The sequence below is a fragment of the Elgaria multicarinata genome, chromosome 10 (genome assembly GCF_023053635.1).
Source record: "Elgaria multicarinata webbii isolate HBS135686 ecotype San Diego chromosome 10, rElgMul1.1.pri, whole genome shotgun sequence".
Taxonomy (NCBI): domain Eukaryota; kingdom Metazoa; phylum Chordata; class Lepidosauria; order Squamata; family Anguidae; genus Elgaria; species Elgaria multicarinata.
The window spans coordinates 45,839,334-45,864,453 of NC_086180.1; the positions used below are offsets into that span (position 1 = coordinate 45,839,334).

At 41.0% G+C, this 25,120-nt stretch overlaps 1 protein-coding gene across 1 annotated transcript in view; it reads right to left on the reverse strand.

The window, feature by feature from the left end:
- INPP4B (inositol polyphosphate-4-phosphatase type II B) overlaps positions 1–25,120 on the reverse strand; it is a 257,893-nt gene that overhangs the window by 143,395 nt on the left and 89,378 nt on the right. Inside the window, exon 7 of the mRNA XM_063136347.1 lies at positions 22,575–22,691. Coding sequence (XP_062992417.1) covers positions 22,575–22,691 — 117 coding nt within the window. The remainder of the gene's footprint in view (positions 1–22,574; positions 22,692–25,120) is intronic.

The window sequence follows — 25,120 nt, forward strand, 5'->3', positions numbered from 1 at the left end:
AAAGCATCCATGTGCCAAGTGCTTTCAAAGTCCCAAGCGGAGATGGAATCCAAAGCAGGGGGGATTTCAAGCCTTGCATCGAGAGATGAATCCTAGCAAAGGTTTCAGCTTTGCTACCCTGCTTATAAGCCTATTCAAAGCCACTTGACAGACACGTCCTCTGACCTGGAAACCATGCCCATATGCCAACAGGGCAGGACTTCACAACCCACTAAAGTGACACTACCATCTGAGTTAAACCTTCAATAAGTGGGCTCCCACCTTTCCGAAACACTCCCAAACAGAGCCCCCCCACCTTTCCACTATACCCAGGTTCCCAGGGGAACCTTCTACCGCTGCAAGGCCATGACAGGGAGTGAGAGAGCTACTCCCGTGAGAAACTCTGACAGAGATAAGTTTGTAGAGACACTGACATTCTAAACCTATTCCTAATAAATCTACCTACATTCAACAAGACCTCCAGCCTTATACCTGACACAGACCACCTGCTCTTGTACACCCAGACAACATTTACAGTCCTCAGAGGAGATCCTGCTCATCATTCTAAGGCAAACAGACTGTCGTCATGAAAAACTTTGATGGCGGGCCTTCTCTGAAGCAGCACCCACTCTCTGGAAAACCCTCCCTCATGCGGTTTGGGAGGTGGAAAATGTAATATCCTTCAAATGTCTCCTGAAAACATATCTTTTTAGACAAGCTTTCCCTGGACTGTAACTTATTCTCATTTCATATGACATTTTTTAAAGTTTTAAAGTTTTAATCTTGATTTTTATGTATTATGGTTTTAATTGTAAACTGCCCGGAGAGCCTTGGCTGTTGGGCAGTATAAATATGTAATAAATAAATAAAATAAGATCCACAGAAACTCGCTAAGCTACAGTTCTCAGAATTCATCGTCTGATGCCAGAGATTAAGCCTGGTACCTTACATGTTTATAGCACAGATCTGCACTACATAAAAGTCTCTCTTTCAGTATTGAACACACAGTGAAAAGCATTCATATAAACAGATGTTAAGCTCTGAAGGCTGCAAATCTGTAGCCTTTGACAACAATCTCTCTCTTCAAATGCTTCGAATGCCACTGCCAAACCAACGTTTGGCCACTGTAGCTACCGTACCACACTTACCTGGACCAGCGTCTTGATCCAGCCCAGCCCAGCCCATTCATTAATGGCAGAAAAAATCTCTATAGCTTAGCAGCCTACCCATTTAAGGGGCTATAGCTGAATGGTAAAGCATATTTTAACATTCTTATTTTATTATTAAATTTTATTACATAAAAGTAGACAGAGACTCATCTACTTTTTATCACCTAAAATAAATTATTATATAGAAAAAGAGGATTTTAAAAAAAAAGTTTTTGTGGGTCCTGAATATTACAGGATTTCCTGGACTTTGCATCTGGATTTCTTGGCAGCCATACATAATTGCAAGGTTTTTCTTTTTTTATAAAAGCAAACCTTCTCCCAAATGTATGTGCATTAAAATAAAGCACAGTAATGTGAAGAGAAATAGAACACAAAAGTATCTAACACATACAGACTGCAAATCTGCCTCTTGGGAAAATAGCAAGGAAGTGGAACAAAATGAAAAATAAAAACGTAAGCATGGTTATATGACAGACAGTATGTACTAGTAATGATCAGATTAATCACCACAGTTACATAATTCTAATATGGTTCAATCCTGCTTAGCTACTGCATATCAGTAAAAGAAACTAGTCATGGACCTTGGAATTAAAATGTCTGATTTCCAAACAAAAAAGAGCTCAGTTTTGATTATTCTAAGAACATTCCTGCCTCTGGACATTCTTGTTCCATATCTTGTTCCTTGCCCAACGGAAGATGAACCACCCACCTGTTACCACTTTGCCAAGCGTATTGAAATATCCTGAAAACAAAATACAGATTGTGCATGGAACAATAGCATATGTAAACCACCCAGAGAGCTACAGCTATGAGGCGGTATAGAAATGTAATAGAATACATAAATACATAAATAAACAGTTGCTAAAGCCAGAGAAGTCTGGAAGATGGCCCTGCACAGACTCTATCTGGAAGAAACAAGAGACCATGTTCGCATGTCACTTTAAGCTTATCAAACCACAACATGAATGGGATGTGGGCTGGTACAGACATCCTATTTTCTCCTGTTTTTGCTTTCCCTGCTTGTGTGAACAGCTAAACAAACTGTAATTTCAAGTTGGCTTACAAACCCTGGCTTGTTTGGACACAGTAACCCCCAATTCCAAGTTCAGATGTCACACCAAGCTACACATACCTAGCTTGTTTACTCACTTGTGCACGCGGGAGGAACAAATGGGGTGCATGCAGTGGCACGTGGCTCAATTACATTGTTGTGATTGAGTAAGCCAGGATTCAGGTGATGTACAAACTCAGTCACTGTATGGGATATGAACTTTGCAGTTGGTAAAAGTGAAGCTGTTAGAAACTCACAGCTTGCCCTTGGTGAGACATCTGACAAGGAGGGTCTTTGAGTTATCATGGGGAGGAGATGTTGAAATAGTCTGGCGACATGATTTATTGCGTGTTTATTCTAACACTATTTTATGGCAATGAGGAGATAACCACTTGTGTCAGTGCAGTTTTTTGTGCATTTTGATTTATTTTTGCCGGTGACTTTCATTTTATCCATTTGATGTGAAGCTCATCATTGCTCACTGCAAAGTATACTGAACATATAAGCAATACAGGTCCGAAAATCCAAGCAGTCCATAATTTAGAACATTTAACCCAAGTTTCCTTGATTTTTGCTTGCCTTACATAAGACAAATCATTGGCCCCATCATGAACATTTGGACATGTTTGAGTGTTTTTTTTCTCCTCAGGCATATTAGGCTTTCCTATACATGATTACGAAGATTATCCAGGGTTCCTATGAGAAGCTCAGGAATGGAAGACAAACTTCCCTGAAAGATAGCTTGGATTACATGGCAAGAAAGTATTGGGTGTCTTTTGGAGCATACTCTTTGTTCATGTGTTGGATGACTATCAGGTCTCAGAGAGCAGAATATTCTGCAATGCATAGGTCTCCCACGGCAGATCTGTAGGGATCCCTCATCAGGCAAGCAATTGTAAAAAAAGAAGAAGAGAGAGTTAAAACTAGTAGGACAAGTACTGTGGTAGGGTAAAGTGCAAACTGAGAAAGAAAAACTGTGCAAATACTACTTCTGTGGTTTCCTTACATCAGGGGAGCAGAACCTCTAGCTCATGGGCTTAATCCTGCTCATAGGGCACACCAATCCAACCTGTGCCACTTCTTACGGTTCCTACAGGAGGCAGGGCTTAGGCTTACATTATGGGTATTATGTATCCTGTCACCTGAGCATGAACAAAGTGGAAACCGTGTATGAACAAGAACCCGTCTTAGGTCTACATTACAAATCCAAGAAACCAGAATTCAAGTTATCCCAAGATGGTTTCGTAATCCGTAACAACACTCAGCACTCTTCTGTTCATTCTATACTCCAGACACAGGTTAAAATATGTTTAAAAGCAAAAGTAGTTTAAAAAGAACCAGACGGGGGCTTAATGTCTGATCAGATCATGTAAAACTGTTCACACAATCAGGTACCTATCAAGGGTACAGTGGCAACTTTTACAGTGTTATCTTATAAATGCTTCCTTGAATGTTTACTCTACTGAGTTCAATGGGGCTCACTCCCAGATAAGTGGGTAAAGGATTGTAACCTCCATCAATTGAACAACTAAAACTCCTTTCAACTAAAAAGACATGCTAGTTAACCAGGCAACACATTTTTAAAAAAATATAAGTAGAGGGATCCGCAATTTTTGGCTGGCCTTTCTTGTCAATCCCAAAATGGTGGTTGCCAAGTCCCTCTTACCTGCTGGCTAGAGGCCAGCGCCTTCACCCAATAGTAAAAGCATCTCCGCCTGCCTTTCCTGTAGGTAAAGTCGGGAAGGATCACCCTTGCTTCAGCTGCTGCTTCAAGAATAGGCTTGGAGTTCTAACGCCAAGGAGGAGCTAAAGGACCCTGCCCCTCCCCACTTCTCTTTCCTGCAGAGAGAGTATGGGTTTCAGCGATGGTCAGTGTTGGAGCCCTGAGCTCCAATGCTGAGCAGCAGCTGAAAGCCTTCCCATCCCTGCTTCACTTTCCTGTAGAAACAAGAGGCAGGGAGTTTACAGGTTTCAGACACTGTTCAGTGCTGAATCTATGACCCTTCTGGCTGCTGCTAAACCTTGTTGTTCATCCTGCTTGCCACACGAACTGTAACTGTTGAAGCCAGTAAAAAAAGGCATTCCCCCATCGCTCTCATGCAGGAAGGAACACCTTTCCTAAGACGGCACTGATATCCATATATCCATATCCATGCCTACAGATAATCTAAAAACAACGTAAGTTCCCCCCTTCTAGTAATATGCACATTTATGCAGATTTAAAAGACTACAATTCATTTTGTAAATCAACTGAAACTTCTTTAATCGGGTCACAGCCCACATCAAAAGACCCATAATATATCAGAACAGAAGTGATGGCTACAGTTTCTGCACAAATGCTGCTACACCAATGAATATACAATTTAAATTAATCTGGAGAAAAGGCACATGTTACCATTTGCCAAACTCTTTCTAATGAAAAATCTGGTGTTAAAGGCAGAGTGCAAAAGTGAAAATAAATTGTTAGGAAACATTGGCATTTAACACTGTTTAGCAACTCTCATGTGTCTGATTAAGTGCCAGCCAGCTAAAACCATCTGCTATTAGTTAGTATGTGTAAAACTGTTGAGAGCTACACTCTTACATCATCCTAGTTACACACAAGATGTGAATCAGAGCGGCTATCAAGAGAAGGTAGAATATATGCTCCATGTTTCAGAAACTTTTAATTTTAACAAAGCTATTGGGGGGGGGATGAAAGGAATGACTCAGGTAAGGTAACAAATGAATTGCCAGAAACAAGCTGCAGATGAAATTAAAAATACAGTATAAGTTCAAGATTTCCTTTTCCCAAGCCCCCATATCTAATCCAATATTGTACACAGCTCTTCATGTTCCTCTTTGTTGTTAGAGAACCTACTAGCTGCTTGGCATTAAATTTATATTTTCCATGGACATGAGAACATTCTCAGTTCCTCTTGTACTGAATATTCATATGCACAGTTCTGGAAATGCTCATCAACAAACATTCTGATGGCACATAATTGTGAATTTGGAAAGCTTCAAAGTCTTTACTATATTCATGTTGGCAGGCAATCAGAACACACATTGAACCATTTGTAAATTCAGGATGCAGGCAAATAGCCATCAAGTAGTTGCAGAGGACCTCCTACATTAGAAAAAACAATAACAGATTTCAAATATCATCCCTGGCTATCTGTACTACAGGAAACCAGAATCACTCATTTAAATATTAGAAGAAAGTTAATGGAGAGAGCAAGAGTGCTTTGATAAATGAGAATGTTCCTCCTTTGGGACAGTAAACATTCTTCCCAGTCTTAATTCAATGTCTAACTCAATTGCAGACATTTTTTAAAGCTTCCACAACTATTTGTGCTAGCAGCCTGCTCTTAAGGGTGAGAGCATTGATAACATGCTCCAAATCCAATTCTAGAAATCCACAAGGCTCTGCAGTAAACTAGTATTCCTGTTTACTATTTATTGATAATGCTATCTGGTTAAAGCACCTGGCCTTGCCCAAATTTTTGTTAAGAAGATCAGGTTTCCAGTGATTAACTGTGATGGGTTTTTCTATAGTTACAATGAGTTCCTTACAAAGCTATGTGCATACAGCTCAAGTTGATGGTGAATAACAAGTTCACTATACCAATCATAGGGAAGGAGACATAAGCCTGGTGCAAATGGTTGAACTGGGTATGAAGCCAACATGTATATATGAAAGGGAGAGGACAAGCAGGATTGTGATGCTGGCCCGTATCTAGCTGCCATGTGTTGATTGCAACTTCAGCATGGGAGCCTATACATATATAAACAGTGATGGCTGGTGGTTCTGATGTCAGTGGGGCTGTCAATCCACTCTGGGCTTTAATCATAACCAGTCAGAACTTTAAAGGAGCTATCCATGATTCCTCCTTTAGAGTTCTGACTGGTTCTGGCTGAAACCTGGAGGGGATTCACTGCCCCACTATCATCAGAACCACCAGCCTCCATTGTCATACAACCAACACCCTACAAACAAAGTTTTGGAAAATATGTTTTTGGAATGATACAAAAATATGAAATTCTGGAAACGTTGAAGCTAGTGTGGGTGCGTGGGAAAGAATGTTTTTCTCCCCAGTTTTTTTTTTTTTTTTTTTTGGTGAGACATAGAAATATATGCAATAACCTTTTTCTTATGAACCCTAAACTTATTTTGCTCCTTTACAAACATAACATGCATCATACATCAAGCAAATATATTTGTACTCTTTGGCATAGTTATGAAATTTAGAGAGCAATCCCATGCATGTCTACTCAGAAGTAAGGCTTACTCTGTTTAGTGGAGCTTACTTCCAGAGAAGCATGTGTAGTGTGTTACTGTAGGCCTTAGCTAGACCTACCTGATAATCCAGGATGGAGGAGGGAAGACCTCACATTGAGATCAACGTGAGATCCCTCCTCCGTTTACACGTGAGGCGTGACGACCTCAGGAAGAGCGGCGTCGCGCCCACCATTTTTTTAAAACGGAAAAGCAGTGCACGAACGCTTCTGCGCTGAAGGTAGGTCTTTTTAAAAAATTAACTTAATTTCCCCGCTCCCCTCACCCTACCCCCGATGGGAGTGCTGTGCCCCGCGCACGGCTCTGCGTGAGGAATCACGCGGAGCTGGGTCAAACCGCAGCAACGGGCCACACGTTCTGTGGTCTCAGGCTCAGCCCAAGACCGTGGAAAAAGTGGGCCCAAACTGGAGGGATGATCCCTCCCTGATCCTGGGGTTCGCCCCGTGATAAAGCCCAGTCTAGCTAAGACCTATGTGTTGGTAGAGGTAAAAAGATCAACCACAAGAGGTCTGGTCAAAAGAATAGCAAATGCTTCCGATATCTCCAAATTAGATCAAAGATGACGGAAACATGGTAAGTTGCAATCAACAAGCAAAAAAGGCCCTGTATGCTACTCTTATGAAGATGGCAGCACCCTAAGTGCAGGGATGAATTTTGGATTTTAGTGCTGCATGTCCAGAGCAGCCTTCCCCAACTTGGTGCCCTCCAGATGTTTTGGACTTCAACTCCCATCATCCCAGCATGGCCAATGTTCAGAAATGTTGGGAGATGTAGTCCAAAACATCTGGAGGGCATCAGGTTGGCAAAGGCTGCTCTAGAGTATACAGATGATGTATCACTCTTCATACTACACATCTTAAAAGATAAAACCTTGCCTTAAAAGTCATTCATAGGAGTTTGGATTAGTATTGTCCCAAATTTCTAATTTTAGTGTTCAAAAAACTGATTAAAAAGTCTTCAGAAACCCCCCTAAAAAAACTTGATTTGTCCCAACTTTTTCATGACTTCACGTCTCTACAAAATAATGGTCTATTGACCGCAATAAACTGTTGTTGTCTCTACAAAATGAGACATGTTCCTAGTTCAGACATAAACTATGACTTCTCACTCATGTGAGTGAGCCAGCAGGACCCTAAGGCAGGATCTACACTACCATTTTATAATGGTTTATAATGGTTTTGACAACTGTTTAGGCTCGGGACACATTCCATATAGTTTTTAAACCGTTTTCAAAGTGTTATATCCTGCTTGGTATAGCCTAGGGCTTGCTTGATCTCCCTTTTGGATGGTTGTAAAGACATCAGAAGCTTTTGTTACTGTTTTTAAATAATCATGGTTTCCTGTCATGTTCAAACACAGGCAACTCTGGAATGTTTAAGTAACAGCAAGAAAAAAACTTGGATTAAATCATGGTTTGTTCAAACCATCCCGGCTTGTTCAAAGAAACCATATTTTAAAGAAACTGCAGTTCCCTAGGTTTAGATGTAACAAAGAACATGGTTTGTTTTAAAGCAGAAATGAATACTTTTGATATCATTGTTGGAGTGTAAGGCTAGGCAGAGGGTGGGGGAAGAGAAGGCGAACTCTACATTTTCATATTCTATCTGAACCAGGCTATGCTGTTTGTAATTTAAATCTGACTTTTAAAGTTCCTTAGATTAAAAAAGAGAAAAGAAAATTACCCATGACTGAATACTATTCCCCCCCCCAACTTTTTAAAAATAGAACTCCCTTCACATACACAGAGATATAGTTTTATCTCGACAACCAGTTATTTAAGCATCAGTCCTTGGATAATGGCATGAGGATTCAGTCCTACATCTTGCCAAATTTTATCTCTAACTTTTATTTAGGCAGTTTACAATTAAAACCATAATGTAGAAAAGACAAGATTTAAACCTTTAAAAATGTCATATTAAACCAAAATAAGTTATAGTTCAGGTAGAGCTTCTCTAAAAATATATATTTTCAGGAGGTGTTTAAAGGATGTTACATTTTCTGCCTCCTGAACCACACGAAGGAAGGTTTTCCAGGGGGTGGGTGCTGCTACAGAGGTTCTTCGTGACGACATTCTGTTCAACTTGGAATGACAAGCAGGACCTCTTCTGATGATCGTAAATGTTGTCTGCGTGAATATAAGGGAAGGCGATCTGCTAAGTATCCTGGTATTTATGCCCAAGCGATAAAAATCCAGAGAGCAAAAGGAGTCATAAAGGAAATACTATCCCTCTACATGTCACGGTCTCATTTGCACCATGAACACAGACTACCAAGCCCTGTCAGACAGTAATGTAGTTGCCATGCAGCAGGGCCCAGGGGACTTATCTGGACCCAGTTCTGAGTCTGCATAAGTCTGGTACTTGTCTTTATTTATCTGAAATATTTATATGCTACTTCTTAATTCCAGCAATTCACAAGAAGGCTGATACAAAAAACAAGCAGGACTCACAAGTTGTTGTAACATGGAATGCTCCAGCTATGCCTTATTTCAAGATACTCCATTCCATTTATCCCGCACACCTGAGACATTCAGCATTCTGTGTCCTTGAGCATGCTCAGTTCTCACCGGGCTGGTTTTTTGGGGTGGGGGGAGTGAGGCTATGAGGGTTTTTTCTCTGAAGTTTTTTTTTCTACTCCCGCAGACCTTGGGTTTCCTACAAGTATACCCATACTTCCCTCACATTTTCAATACATCTATTTTGACTACATAGCCATCTATTTATTTATTTCTCATATTTTTAGACCACTTCAAAAAAAATACCCAAAGGTCACAATAAAATCTTAGGATCATAAAATCTTAAAATTTTGTACACAAGGCTGTTAATCTGCTGCATCTTTTCTGCTTTTCAACTACATAACCTCTAGATGACACTGTGGTGTAGCAGAATAGCACAAACACAGAAGTGGAAGAAGCATTTTTTTCACTTTCAGAAATAATGCCGCAATTTTCCTGCTCTAAAAAAATTGCTAAAAGTGCTGTTTGCAGGTCACAGCTTCATCTAAAGAACCCATAAGTAACTGTAAGTAGGGAATAACAAGCACATAATAAATGCCTCATGTAGAAAGCATGCCTCATTGAAATCAATCAATCAATCAGCAACAGAAACCGAATATAACAGCAGCATCAAATAACGTGTAAAATATTGTCATGAAGTTAACAAAAATGATTTTATGTGAGTGGCAGCCAATCATTTTTTATTCTACTGTGAGAAAATCTGATAACTGTGTCTGGAGAGGCCTTTGCTCTCAAGCAAAGCAGGAAGTTATTTATTTATTTACAATATTTATATACTGCTTCCCATTCAGAATTTCAGAGTGGTGGACAAAATAAAATAGAATAAAAACATGTTAAAAGTACATTTTTAAAAGAAACAAGGTGCAAAATAAACCACGGCTGGTCATTAAGGGAAGGGAATCCTATCACGGTGTGGTATAGTGGTTAGAGTCTGGATAGACCCAGATTCTGGAGAGACCCAGAACTGGAGAGACCCAGATTCTAGTCCCCACTCTGCCACAAAGTTCACTGGATGATAGTCACTGATTCTCAGTCTAACATACCTCACAAGGTTGGTTGTGGATAAAATGGAAAGAAGAAAGATCATGTATGCTGCCAGGCTTCTTTGAGGAAAAGGTAGTACAAAAAATTAACAAATAAATAAATAAAATATGGCTTCACTTTTCCATAGCCTCCAATAGTTCACAGATGACAATAATGACATACAGCAGATACAGCTTGGAAGCCCACGGAATGTGACACACAGTTCCCAAAACAAGCATGCCACAAGCAGGACTGAACAAAATTGCCTCATGCAAAACGTTATTCAGGGATAAATAAAACAATTCATTCAAACTGTCCACGTGGGTCAACTGAGTAAGTCATCACATTCCACAGTGTGTGAGAGAGCAAACCCCACACCCTTCCAACCTAGATGAAATGTCTTTTTTCCTCAATAGTAGCAGTAAACTATGCTCAACTGTGGAGCAAAATTTATATGCCAAGATTCCCTCAGAAAGCAAATTCCCACACCTCTGTCACAACTCCACAAGCTGCTTGTTAAAAGCTTGGAAGAAAGGTGCTCTTTCTTCCAAGGACTATCCTTGTCTGATGCTGTTTCCAAAGCCTTTTTTGCACCCTGTGAAACCCTTTTTATTTTAATTTTTAATGTTTTTTTAAATCTTGCTAGGCCCTGGTTTTTAACACCTACTTTTGCTGTCAAGTTGTTTTAATTGTACTAATTGTTTCTGATTTTACTTGGCTGCTTTATTTGCTGATGGCTTGTTAGCTGCTCTGGGAATCTTTTGGGGTTGAAGAACAGGATTGAAATGTATAAAATAAGATAAGAACAAAAACATAGTAAGTAGTACAATATAGCTCCATATAAAACATTAAACTCACAGAAGCAACTGTAGTAAAATCCATAAATCCAGCAGAGACATAAAAATGATGCTCAAGCCAGTTATAAAACATGCTGGAATGTCTGGCCAAATAATAATTAAAATTTTTTCACCTGGTGCCAAAAAGACATCAGAGGAGAAACGAGACATGTTTCTCTGGGGATGACATTACATAACATCAGATGACATTCCATAACATCAGGTCTTCTGTCAGAGTTCAGTCATGCCCAGGCCTGGCACCTGAGGTCTCCTCAAAGGAGAAATAAGATCCCTCTCCGAAGCACTGCTGGGTGGCCGCAAGGAATCTGTCATTCCTGCTGACCCCATCATTTCAGCTGCAGAACTGGAGGTCACCACACTGATTATCTGGGCTACCTGCAGGGCCACCGAAGCAGAGAAGGAGGCAAGTGAGGCAGGAGTTTCATGCCTGCCAACAGAGTGCCTATCTAGTTGAACGAGTACACCTGTGTAAGACTACTTGGGAGGTGGGGGAGCCCATGTAAGCCAGGAAGGGTTGGGGTCTCCATCTCCTATATACACTCTTAATCTGAGCCAGTCCACCACTCAGAGTAAGAGTGTATATAGGAGATGGAGGGCTCCTCTTGCAAGCTACTGTGTGTGGCTAGCTGGGTTTCAGGTTTGTAGCTGCAGGCCTCTCCAGAAGCAGAAAAATAGAAAGCCTCCAATGAAGAATGAAGAGTCCTTCATGTGGAAGAAGGATAGTCCTTCAAATACACAGGTCCCAAGTTATGGGGTCTAATTTTATATTAGTTGATATTTCCAGGGACCTTCAGTCATACTTTTGACAATGATTGCAAAATCACTATATCAAAAGCAGTTGTTTCTCTTCTCCAACCCACTTCCATCTTGGTACCTGACAGCTGCCTCCATGCTGCCTTGCTAGTGATCTAGCAAAGCTAGTCTACTACTCTCTTGCTCAACTATTTTCACATGCACACAAAGGAAAAGGAGCTCTGAATTCTAACTGTTCTGAAGTGTTTGTATTATGAGGTAAGGTACAATGTAAATTGTCCAACAAACTGTGACATTTTATACTTCAAACTACATAGAACATTTATTTTCAACGTGGGAATACATTAATTAAAAAGTAATGTGCATTCATAATGTTAATAATTCCATACAGAAACTCATTAAGAATGTCCTCAACAAATTCAGGAGAGGCTCACTGATGCGTAACACACCAACTTTAATTATATATCACGTAACACTAAACAAACAAACAAAATCTAAATATTTGGTAATGGATGTGCTCTCAATATTAATAATGTTAGCAGAAGTAATACATTTCCCCAATTTAATGTAATTAAACTGTGTGCTTTTTTATTAGTCAAATGGTACAACATTTAATTGCACAGACACACAACTTAATTTGAGGGTGGGGTTAAAATGGAAAAGTTAATGGATCTAATAAAATCTTATGGGCATCCTCTCTAAATTTAAGTAATACATTAATTAGAAGTAATCTCTACCACCCACCCTCTTTCAGTCAAATGCTAAGCAACAAAAACTAAAATGATGAACCATTATCTGAAGTTATCACCTTGGGAAAATGTCCTATTGATATTGTAGGACTATTTGAAGCATCACATCAATGCTGAAGGAATATGACCCGATACATTTGGAACATCTAAATTAACAAATACTATTTCCTGATGTTTTAGTTCTGCTCAGCAATAATAGCTAGCACACTCGTGCGCTGTGGCAGACAGGAGCTCTTATGGCTGCTTTCCCCACGCTGTGCTCATTAGCCCCTTCTGTAATCCCCCTGCTCCTACGGTCACACCTCCATGTGGAGCTAGAATAAACATGGCAGCAGATGGAAGCCAGGATATGGTTTGCTGTTGACAGCAATGCTCTGCAGGATTGCAGGAGGACACGGCTTTCCTGAGATTCTGCTAACTGTGGTGTTTTGGCAAATCTAAACAGAAGACAAGAAGCAGTGTGCTGAAAGTGAAGAGAGAAGGGTTTTGAGGGTATCAGGAACAGTCTTCGAAGAACAATTTAGGCAATGAAACAAAATGGTAAGGAAGATTACAGTATAATGAGGTCTGTGCTACTAAATCACAGTTGCACTCCTATGTGTACTCAAGAGTGTCCCACTGAAGCCAGTAGGACATACATCTGAGCAAACATTCAAAGGTTCAGGCTATAAACTAGCTTAGAGATTGTTGTGGGAACATAATCCTTGTGGGCTGAAGCCAAGCCGCCTTTCTTCTGCACAGTAAACAGTGAGGATAGTAATTTGATCTCATCAAGTACATCTTGAAAACACCAGGCCCAGCAGATGGTCGACTGTCTATCACAGGTATTAGAGAGATGAAAAGGAAAAAGAAGAAAAATGGCATTTCATAATGTGCTTGGGATAATAGCTTCACCATTATTGCATACCATCACAAGGGTTACAGTCACCACACATTTTTGTGTTACTGTGATTGTGAACAGGTGCCCAATCAACAGATCCAACAACTGGGCTCATAAACTCACCCATCTTGAGAAACAAGAGTTTAAATTGTGGATGGACTAATTATCGAGTACAAGTAATTTTTGAAATGGTTCTTGTTGTGTGTTGAACAGTGCATGAAGGCCAGTGGGCTTTTAGCAACGACAGACATATGCAGCCAATTAAACACAGCACTAAAAATTGCAGGAAGTATTTCAAGTACCTGTTTGCAATTGAAGAAGTGGAATGTAGCCCATACAAGGTGTGGCAGAAAGAAGGATAAAACCAAACCAATTTCTGCCATGAATCAAACCACCTAACTAGCAGTTAGTCACTCCACTGTGAGTGATCCAAGATACTAAAATTTAGTTTTAGATGTTTTTCCCTAGCTAGGCACTTCTGAAGATAATACCTTTCTCCATTGTGCATTAATGAGATATTTATCCATTAATGCATAAGACATTTTGCTGCCTGAGGCAAAGATGGAGTTCCCCTCCCAGAAGTTGACCAGACTTCCAGCTGAAACTTACTTTAACAATGTTAATATGAGAGTGACTTCCCACACACCTGAGGACAGCAGGGTAGGTCACATGGCACACACAACTCTGTCCTCAAATATCTCCTTGCAGCACCCAGCTTCTGCTGCCTGAGGCAGCTATCTCACTCTGCCTAATAATAGGGCCAGCGATATTAACAAAATTAATGTTAAGTTTACTTTGCAAGCTCTCTTTAGGTACCAAGTATAAACAAAGTGAAATGCAATGTACCTTACAAAGAGTTCAAATAATTATGGAACAAATCGATGAATGGCTATTAGCCATAATGGCTATAAATTGAGAGCCAGTGTACCACTGAATACAACTTGCTGTGAAGCAACAGGAGGAGACAGCTATTGCATTCATGCTCTGCTTGTGGGCGTCCCAAAGGTACCAGGTTGTCCACTGTGGGAAAAGGGATGCCAGACTAAACATACCTTCAGTTTCACCTGTATATTTGTTTCAAATCTTGTCAAAAAATAAAGGAAAACCAATCATTGCAGTACACAATGAATGCACAGAGAAAAAACAAACTCACTCTAAGAAGTATTTATTAATTCTTTACACATTTTATGTGCTTTTATAAAGCTGCAAATCTATATCATTGTGCTAAATTTCTTGAGAAATTATGTGTAACAGATGTAAGAGTTTGCTAGGATTAACAGTGTAAAAAATGCTTGACCTCCAGTAAGTGGCAAAGAATTGAGATGGTAAGAGCTTCGGCTATTGGGCGGTATAAAAATGTAATAAATAAATAAATAAATAAATAAATAAATAAATAAAATATCTCAAAGGAAGAAAAAATGGATTTTCAAGGCAAATTGTTAGAATAGACCAGTGAACTGAAAACGAAACTCAATATACTAACAGAAACTATAACACAATATATTCCAGAACAATATGGAACAAAAATGCATGTAGTTACTTGCAGTTGTTGATTAACAGATGTTAGTTTAAGCCAAAGATTAGGTTTCACACAAGGAAAGTTATAAAATGAGCGACTGAGAACAGCAACTCTACTGTGGGTCTTGTCTGATCAAGTTTGCAGTGAACAGAGCACAAGGACTCAGCATCTGAGCTGAATGTAATACTTTGAGCCTCAAAGATTTAAAAGAAGAATAAGAAAAAGTATATAGAATGCAACACAGAGAGACAGATGACATGCAGGAAGAAAACAAGATGGATAGCGGGAATCAAACTTTGATGGATTTTGCCAGCACTGAAGGCTGACCTTAGATTGTAAGGGTCATGGCTTAGTGGTAGAGCATCTGCCTTCAATTCAGAAGGCCCCTGGTTCAATCCCTGGCTTCTCTCTCCCTCTCCCTCTCTCTCTCTCTCTCTCGTTTTTAATGTAGTGTAAACATGCATGGCCTGATTCAGATTGGGGCCGTAGCTAGACCTAAGTTTCCCAGGATTGTCCTGTTGTCGAACCTGTTCATCTAAGTGCAACACAGGGCATCCAGCGCTCAGGCAAGGATGAACCCGGGATGATCCTGGGATAAACCTTAGGTCTAGCTATGGCCTGGGACTACCATGCTCTGGGAGGAGAGGTTTAAACCTTCCCCCCTCATCATTTTTTCCTGATGCTAACGGAGACTTTTCCTCCTTTTTTAATTTTGATAAAAAATGTGGTCTAATTCTGAATAGGCGCTGCATACACTACACTAGAGTGAAAAAAGAGACAAGCTTCAGCTACACACTATGTGTTTAGTGTAACCTGTATCTCCGCTCTAAAAATTGTTTCCAACAATGCTCTGCAAACCACAAATGTTCTAATGCTCTGCAAGCCACAACAAATCTGTTAACTTCTTTCCAACCTCATCTACAGCCTCGCTTTCCAACCTTGGGGCTGTTAAAGCAGACAGGGAAAATTTTGCCAAACGGTGTAGTGGTTTAATGATATAGACCAACACCCATACAGAAAATGCAGAACAACTTGGATTGGCTTCAAACGTCATTTTAAATACCACTTTACCAGAGGACCCCAAGGTGCACTTTTGCCTCCTCTCTTTAAAAGGGCATTTTTGCTAAATTTGTTATATATTTTTATTTTTTAAAGATGCAAACTAGCCAAAAGCTAAATAGGAAATACTTGCTGATGGGGCTTCATTATTAAAAATATCAACATTTTTAAAGGAAGGTAGAGCAAGTAATTTTGTTTTAACTTTTAGCTTTATAGAAGTCTTTGCCAACTACTTGCTGTGCTGTTCTATTTGTTCTCTTCTGGGAGAACTAAAACCTTCGAGAGACCAAGAAGTCAGAGGGCTGCGCTTCATCTCCGTCACCTTTTCTGCCACTTCCTCATTGATTGCTCTGGCAAGGCAGCAACAGAATGGCAGTTCAGAGTTTACAAGTCCCCTATGAGTTCCAGTTGTTAACTATGTCCAAACAGAGGTTATTTTTTTAACACCTCTAAACTCTGCACAAGAAGTGCCAGCCTATAGAATCCTACCCCTCTGCTTTGTCACGTAGATTAAGAGCTCTCAGCTATTTAAATAACTGCAGAACTCTGATAAAGAATCACAAGCAACATTGCTTTCATCGACATTGCTTTCATCGCTTTACACATGGCAAATGTTATGTGAGTCACAGAATCATAGAATAGCAGAGTTGGAAGGGGCCAGCAAGGCCATCGAATCCAACCCCCTGCTCAATGCAGGAATCCACCCTAAAGCATCCCTGACAGATGGATGCAATGCACCAGGCAGAAAAATCAGTGGAAGAACCAGGATGATCAAGCCATCCTTCCTCCTACCAGCATGCCCTGCTATGAAAAGTTAGAGGTTATATTTCTGTACATGGAAACAAATACTTGTGGTCCAGTTCACACATTTGGCTATCAAGGCTGAGCCCCAAGCTCACACGCTCCCTCCTCCATGCTCTCCCTTCCTCCTCCCCTCTCAAATTCCAGTTCCTTCCCTTGCTTCCTGAATTGCAATACTCATATTTGGTTATCATGTCTGGAACATAGGATGATGCCTTGTATCATGTTAGACCAGCCCATCACACCCAGTAATGTCTGCTCTCAGGAAGAGCATCTTTCCAGGTTCTCAGGAAGAGCATCTTTCCCATCACTTGTTACCTGGTCCTTTTAACTGGAGATGCCAGAGACTGGAGCTGGTGCCTTAGAACATCAGAAGAGCCATCCATGCTGGATCTGACCAAGGGTCCATCCAGTCCAGCACTCTGTTCACACAGTGGCCAACCAGCTGTCAACCAGAAACCCACCAGCAGGACACCGGTGCAACAGCACCCTCCCAGCCATGTTTCCCAGCAACTGGTGTATACAGGCTTACTGCCTCTGATACCGAAGGTAGCACATAGCCATCAAGTCTAGTAGCCATTGATAGCCTTCTACTCACAGAATGTATCCAATCCCCTTTTAAAGCCATCTAAATTGGTGGCCATCACTACACCTTGTGGTAGTAAATTCCATAGTTTAACTATCAGCAGTATGAAGAAGTACTTCCTTTTATCTGTCCTGAATCTCCCACAAATAAGAGCATGCTTATTATGCCTTCTGCATAATACGCATGTGCTCTCCCACTGAGCTGTCGCCCTTTCAAGGAATTGACTGCTGAGCTATGGCTCCTTCTTCTGAAGCATTGACTGTTCCTGTAGCAAGCTGCTGCTACTCCACTGAGCTCAGCAAGTGGTCTGGGCTGCTGCTGCAGGTACTGGGCTAAGCCCCAACACCTGAGTCAAGTGGGTGACCCAGATAAGTGTTGCACGTGCAAGTAATGCACTGCATGGCTGCTGCTGCTGCTGCACAGAAGCTACCTGCTGCTACCGTTCTGGACAGACAGGCTCCTGATGAGCACCAGACTCGGCTTGCATTTGCAGGAGGAGCTGTGCGGCTTTTCCCAAAACCTGGGAGCTTTTTTTTAAAAAACAAAAAACAAAAACCACTTGTGTAAAAAGAAATCTGTGCAAATTGCTTCTATATTTTGTGTCAATTAGGGCTAAAATTGGCACAAATTTTGACTGCAATTTGAGCAAATGCCTTCTGCTAACTATCTCAGAGGGAAACAAAACAAACTGTTTGTTTGGTTTGTTTCCCTCTGAGTGGGGGGAGCTGATGAAAGCTCAATGAGTTCTACCACCCCCATCTCCCATCCCCAAACAGAATCCTCTGGAATCCCTTTGTCCGCCTTCTCCTGCTTTTGGGGTTGATTTGGTTCCCCCCCACCCATGTGTTTTCCGGGAGCAACTTTGTATGAAAATAACATACAGTCGTGTGAAAAAGAAAGTACACCCTCTTGGAGTTGTATGATTTTACATATCAGGACATAATAACAATCATCTGTTCCTTAGCAGGTCTAAAAATTAGGTAAATACAACCTCTGATGAACAACAACGCATGAGATATTACACCATGCCATGATTTATTTAACAGAAATAAAGCCAAAATGGAGAAACCATGTGTGAAAAAGTAAGTACACCTTATGATTCAATAGCTTGTAGAACCACCTTTAGCAGCAATAACTTGAAGTAATCGTTTTCTGTATGACTTTATCAGTCTCTCACATCGTTGTGGTGGAATTTTGGCCCACTCTTCTTTACAACATTGCTTCAGTTCATTGAGGTTTGAGGGCATTTGTTTATGCACAGCTCTCTTAAGGTCCCGCCACAGCATTTCAATTGGGTTAAGGTCTGGACTCTGACTGGGCCATTGCAACACCCTGATTCTTTTCTTTTTCAGCCATTCTGTTGTAGATTTGCTGGTGTGCTTGGGATCATTGTCCTGTTGCATGACCCAATTTCGGCCAAGCTTTAGCTGTCGGACAGATGGCCTCACATTTGACTCTAGAATACTTTGGTATACAGAGGTGCTCATGGTCGACTCAATGACTGCAAGGTTCCCAGGTCCTGTGGCTGCAAAACAAGCCCAAATCATCATCCTTCCACCACTGTGCTTGACAGTTGGTATGAGGTGTTTGTGCTGATATGCTGTGTTTAGTTTTCGCCAAACATGGCGCTGTGCATTGTGGCCAAACATCTCCACTTTTGTCTCGTCTGTCCAAAGGACATTGTTCCAGAAGTCTTGTGGTTTGTTCAGATGCAACTTTGCAAACCTAAGCCGTGCTGCCACGTTCTTTTTAGAGAGAAGAGGCTTTCTCCTGGCAACCCTTCCAAACAAACCATACTTGTTCAGTCTTTTTCTAATTGTACTGTCATGTACTTTAACATTTAACATGCTCACTGAGGCCTGTAGAGTCTGAGATGTAACTCTTGGGTTTTTTGCAATTTCTCTGAGCATTGCATGGTCTGACCTTGGGGTGATTTTGCTGGGACGTCCTCTCCTGGGAAGATTGGCAACAGTCTTGAATGTTTTCCACTTTTGAATCATCTTTCTCACTGTAGAATTATGGACTTTAAATTGTTTGGAAATGGCCTTATAACCCTTCCCAGATTGATGGGCAGCAGCAATTGCTTCTCTAAGATTATTGCTGATGTCTTTCCTCCTTGGCATTGTGTTAACACACACCTGGATGCTCCAGACCAGCAAACTGAAAAAACTTTGGCTTTTATAGAGGTGGTCATACTTGCTGATGATCAATTAATCATGGGCATTTGATTAGCAGAAACTGTCTGCTACTTAGCATCTTAATTCCTATGGAAGCAGTAAGGGTGTACTTACTTTTTCACACTTGGCTTCTCCATTTTGGCTTTATTTCTGTTAAATAAATCATGACACGGTGTAATATGTCATGTGTTGTTGTTCATCTGAGGTTGTATTTACCTAATTTTTAGACCTGCTAAGGAACAGATGATTGTTATTATGTCCTGATATGTAAAATCATACAACTCCAAGAGGGTGTACTTTTTCACACGACTGTACACCAGAGAGCTGCCCCTAGGTAAGTGACCTAATTTCAGAAGGATAGGTGCAGCCCTTTTTTGTTCAAGGGACATTTTTTAAAGGGTGGGAGGGATTTGCTTTCCCTTTCCTCCACCATTTCTTTGGAGAAGAAACTTGCATGAAATTGACAAACATTATAGAGATGTCCTGAGATAAGAAACCTGCAAGACATCAGAAGGATAGCTGTAGGGCTTGGGGAGCTATAACAAAAAACAGTTTTATAAGCCTGGTGTTTTGTTTTATGCTCTGTTGATAGCACCAAAGTCACATAAATTTTAAGTACTTTATTGTTGATGGTGTGGATGGATAACATTTTATTGAGAAAATATAAGGAAGTGCAAGGGAGCTATCAAGGTTTGGGGTGTTTTTAAAAGGCATTCTCTTCTCCCTTTTGGAGGTGGGGGGCGTTTGCCATATTCTTCATTTGTGTGGCTGTGTTTTAATGAGCCTTGGCAGCAACTTACACACTCTTTGCTGAGCAAATGATTTTGCTGTGCTGCCACAGGAAACGGACAGCTCAAAGGACTAATTGGGAATCCCCTAGCACAGCTTTCCCCAAGAGAGTTGCAGCCAAGACATCCGGAGGGCTGCCCTAGCACAAGGAGCTGATATTCATCCAGAGTCCAAGGAATGGTCTTTGACAATCAACTCCCCACTGCCCTGTGGCAAGTGAAATATGCCCAGGTACCCTCCTAATTATTACAAGATCATCTGTGTTTCAAGCGACCAAATCATATCTACTGCACCACATCAGCCAGAATGGGATGACCGGCACACACAAATACATCCAAGCTACTACAGATTGGAGCAGTCTAATTTAGAGGCCCAAATTGCTGCTGGTAAACAATTGAGAGTTGGAGATCCTTGATGATCTACTGCAAATCACCCAGAAATCTACCTTCTGCCTATCCCTGTTTTTAAATCCACATTTTCTATTACAATAATCTAATGAAGATCTGCAACCAAAATATTAAGGGAAAAAATCGACTATAGACTTTCAGAGACAGCAAGATAGCTTCTGGCAATACAAGAAGAAAATATTTGTAATGTGGAAACACATGTTAATGCAGATTTTTCAGAAAGCCATGTCTTCCATTGCTTTGAATGCATAGCTTCTCCTTCTAGTTTTAAAATTATAGCTGCAGGCTAATTCAGAAAGAATACCTGACACCAATGGAATGATTCCAAAGAAAACGGTAGTCCACACCTTTCATTGTTATAGATTAAACTTTTTTTTTTACACTAATTTGACCATCAGCATTAAACGGAATCAACTCTGGCAACTTTCATAGATCAGGTAATATTTTTTACACCAGATGTAAATATCAAATACAGTCAATCTTTACATTAAACCGTAGACAAAGACTGGGGAACCATAACTCTGCCTCTCAGCTTATTTTAAGGTTCAATTGCTTGTTGACGCAATGTTCCAGCCTCAGTCAGTGGCCTTTTCTTTTTGAAGGAGAAACAAGAACATTGCAGTTGACTAGCAAACCATAAACATGCTCCCAAACGACTATCAGGAAGGACCAGAGAATGATGATAAGGTATTGAAAAGACATCACCGTAATCCCAGAGTAATGCTGTTATCCAGCCTGGTACCCTCCAGATGTTTTTGTCTAAATCTTCCAGGATTCTTAGCCATGCTGCATGACACTGAGGGGAGTTGAAAGTTGTTGTAGTCACTATGCTCTGTTTTTTGGTTTTGAAGAATGTGTGTTCCCATTCATGATCTTTTAAGTAACGTTTTTCATAGCAATACACACACTCAGAAAGACACACTCATCTCCTGTAACAATTCCTTAAATGGCTTTATTTGCATAAAAATACTAGTACTTCTGTAAACCAGGATCTAGCAATTCAAAGTAGAATAGTAGAGTTGGAAGGGGCCTAAAAGTATTAACATCAAAACTGCTAAGTTCCCTAAATTTAAATATACCACACTTCTGAAAACAGTTCTAAGGAATCCAATATTCTTCCAGTGCAATATCTACTGACCTTAATCTTTCACAAAATCTAGTCCATAAAGATTTCACAAAATCTAATACACATACAAATGCAAAACTGAATACAAATGTAATTTGTTCAGTCAAAGATTTGATTCCACATAACAGCTAGATACACACACTCACACACATATAAAGCATCCCAAAAGTATCATAATGTCCCTGCTCTGTTGTGTTGTCTGGGTTTTGGGTTTTTTAAAAAAAGACCTGTTCTAATATTAACTATAGCAGGGAATAAAACTATATTGAAATATTTTTAAAACTAAGAATTGCTTACCTGCTTCAAACCTTTGGGGTGGAAAAGCTAAAACTAAATGAACAAACTATAGTGCAGCTGTTGAATATATATTGCTAAGCAATTCTTATTTAAATACTTCTTACTGTGTAATATATACAAAACCTAAAACTCTTGACAGTTGGTCTATAAGAATATGAGCCTCAATGTGGGAATGATTATACCATAATTTTATTATCCCCTTCTCTCTCAGAATGTAGGTATCAGGCTTCAGTATTGTCCATTTGTAACATGAATAGAATTCTATGATCAGTAACAGATTTCTTGAGAAGTTATTTTCTTTATTCCCTTCTTATCTCAATCTATTCCATATGCTGCCATTCACCATTAACAGAAAAACAACACAGTCTTAACCCCTTCTTTTCTCTGACTCATACCACAATTTAGTAAGTCCGGCAAAAGCAACCCATGAAAAGAATAAAAATAATTTTAAAAAAAGAATCAAAGGAATGGCAAGGATCAAAAGCAACCCGTGAAAAGATCGATCATACACCATCATGCAATACGGTAGTTTAGCGAAAGAAGTGGCAAGGTACCTACCGTGTCTTGAGATTTATCCTTGACATCATAGACGGTTAGTTTTATTTTGGTCTCCTCATAGATAGGGTAATCTGGTGGGAACGTCACGCCAGTCAGAAACAGTGGGTCTCTTGTTCCCTGCATAGCACAAGCACATAGCTGAGATTTAGCAAGGTAGCAGCTGCGTACCATGCTGCATTCAATTATGGTCAATGGCACAATAGCTATGGGATTTCAAAAGGCAGTATTTCTGAAACAGTAAAGACAGATTTGTATTGCCAATTGCCAGAGCCAGGAACACAAAATGTAATAGCTCTCAAAGTGAAGAGAAATGTTTCAGGATGCAGAAGTTGAGTTCATGACCACTAACCACCCCAGGCGATTGTGTCATCATATAGCAGCATTCCTCTAATTAGGAACAGCAATTCACTCGTTCATTCATAATCTAAGCCATATAAATGCACAGGCACTTCATTTAAGTAGTCACATGCTACAATTCATGCAAAAGAACTAAGAAATACAGGAGGCACTAGACAGAAGCAGAGATAGCTGTGAGGGAACTGAAGACAGGAATCTCACAATTCCGCTCACTTCATTAAATATACAGATGTTCATTTCTTCCTCCGACTGCATACCTCTTGATCTTTGTGTTCAATTAATGTAATAGCAGAGGGGAAGAAAGCACAATGTAGCTGGCTTTCCACAGGATTAACAAAAACCAGAAAACCAGGAAGACCAGAGTCAACAAAGCCAAAGGTTGTCATTGAAGCAGGGCAGAAACAGGATGTCAACAATGACCAGATGACATCTTGACCTTCAGGCCAAGTGCCTAGATTGAAAGTTAAGCTGCAGACTGAACGATATTTGATCTATGAAAAATCAATAAACATTTGTGTTTTTAAAGTATTTTGTCAAGTAGTCAAGCTTAATCAATATGAACCTGTATGGGCATTTTCATAGATGAAATGCACACATATTATTTATTATTTATTACATTTGTATACCGCCCCATAGCCAAAGCTCTCCGGGCTGTTTACATAGGATAAAAACACTTAAAAACAATATACAAAAATTTAAACCCACAAAAACAAACCCAGGCCAATTACATATTGCTAAATGCCTGGGAGAAGAGAAAAGTCGACCTGGCACAGAAAAGATAACAATGTCGGCACCAGGCAGGACTCATCAGGGAGATTGTTCCACAATTGGGCAGCCACCATAGAAAAGGACCTGTCTCTTGTTGCCGTCCTCCAAGCTTCCCTCAGAGTAGGCACCTCCCGGAGGAGGACCTTAGATGTTGAGCACAGTGTACAGGTAGGGTCATGTCAGGAGAGGCATTCCATCACATATGTTCCTTTTATGATGGGAATGGAATTTAAAGTTTCAGCCAGGCTCATCAGGACTTTCATGTGAAGTTATTTCTAATTCTAACTCTCAGCTCTGGAATATGGAATATAGGTATAATAGCAGTGCATTTGGGCATGCCCTGAATGCTTTTGTCTCACCATACAGAAACTGCAGAAAGGCACAGCTTCTCTGGGGGCCTTGTTAGACCAGGCCGGCTGAGCCGGCCTGGAGGCGGGGCGACGGCACGCTAACTTTAACGCGCGCCGCCCCGCCTCCTAGACGGCCGACGCGCAGGGACTCTGGAAGCCCTGCAGCGTTGGCCATTTATTTATTTTTTTGTTAAAGGGGCCACGTGCGCCTGAAGACTCCGGAGAAGGTAAGAGCCTTTCTTTTACTTAAACCCCCCCATCCGCTCCTGATCCCTTCCCATGCCCCCCTGCCTGCTTGCTCGTCCTCCCCCATCCGCCATCCCCGATCCCATCCCCGATCTTCTCCCCCTCTCCCTTGCCATCGCCGTCCCCAATCTTCTCCCCCTCTCCCTTGCCATCGCTGATGTCCAGCTTCCCCCCCTCTCTCCTGGCGGGTCTGGCCTTCCCCCTGCCCCTCTCCCCCCCGGGATCCCCCCCCCCGGGGTGAGTAAGCGAGTAGCCGCAAAAAGCCACGGAAGTCGCTAGACGTTCCACAGCCCCAGCCTCAGGCCGGGGCTGCAGAAAAAGTGCGCCATAAGCGACTTTGCTTATGGCGCGTTAAGGGATGCTTTAGCACTGCCTGGGCCCGGATTCCCCTGTGCGTTATGTGGACGCACAGCAGGGAAACCGGGCCTCAAAGCGCGCTAACGCCTGGTCTAGCAAGGCCCTGGGACAAGAGTTTTCTAGGGCAGAAACCATGAGGTATAGACATACTTTAGACTCAGCACCACCCCTTGGATGGTACCTAGCTTTTGCAAGTTCAGCTTAAATAATTAAAACTGGACTTTTTCTGAACGCAATATAAGAACATAGGAAGCTGCCTTCCAGTCAGAACACTGGTCTATCTAAGCCCAGCATTTTCAACACTGACTGAAAGCAGCACTCCAACCCTACCTGGAGACACTGGGAATCAAACCTGGGAATCAAACCTGGGAATCAAACACTGGGAATCTCTGCATGCCAAACCTGTGCTCTACCACTGAGCTACAGCCCTCCCCAAAGAGGATCAGTATATTACAAGGCTAGAGCAGC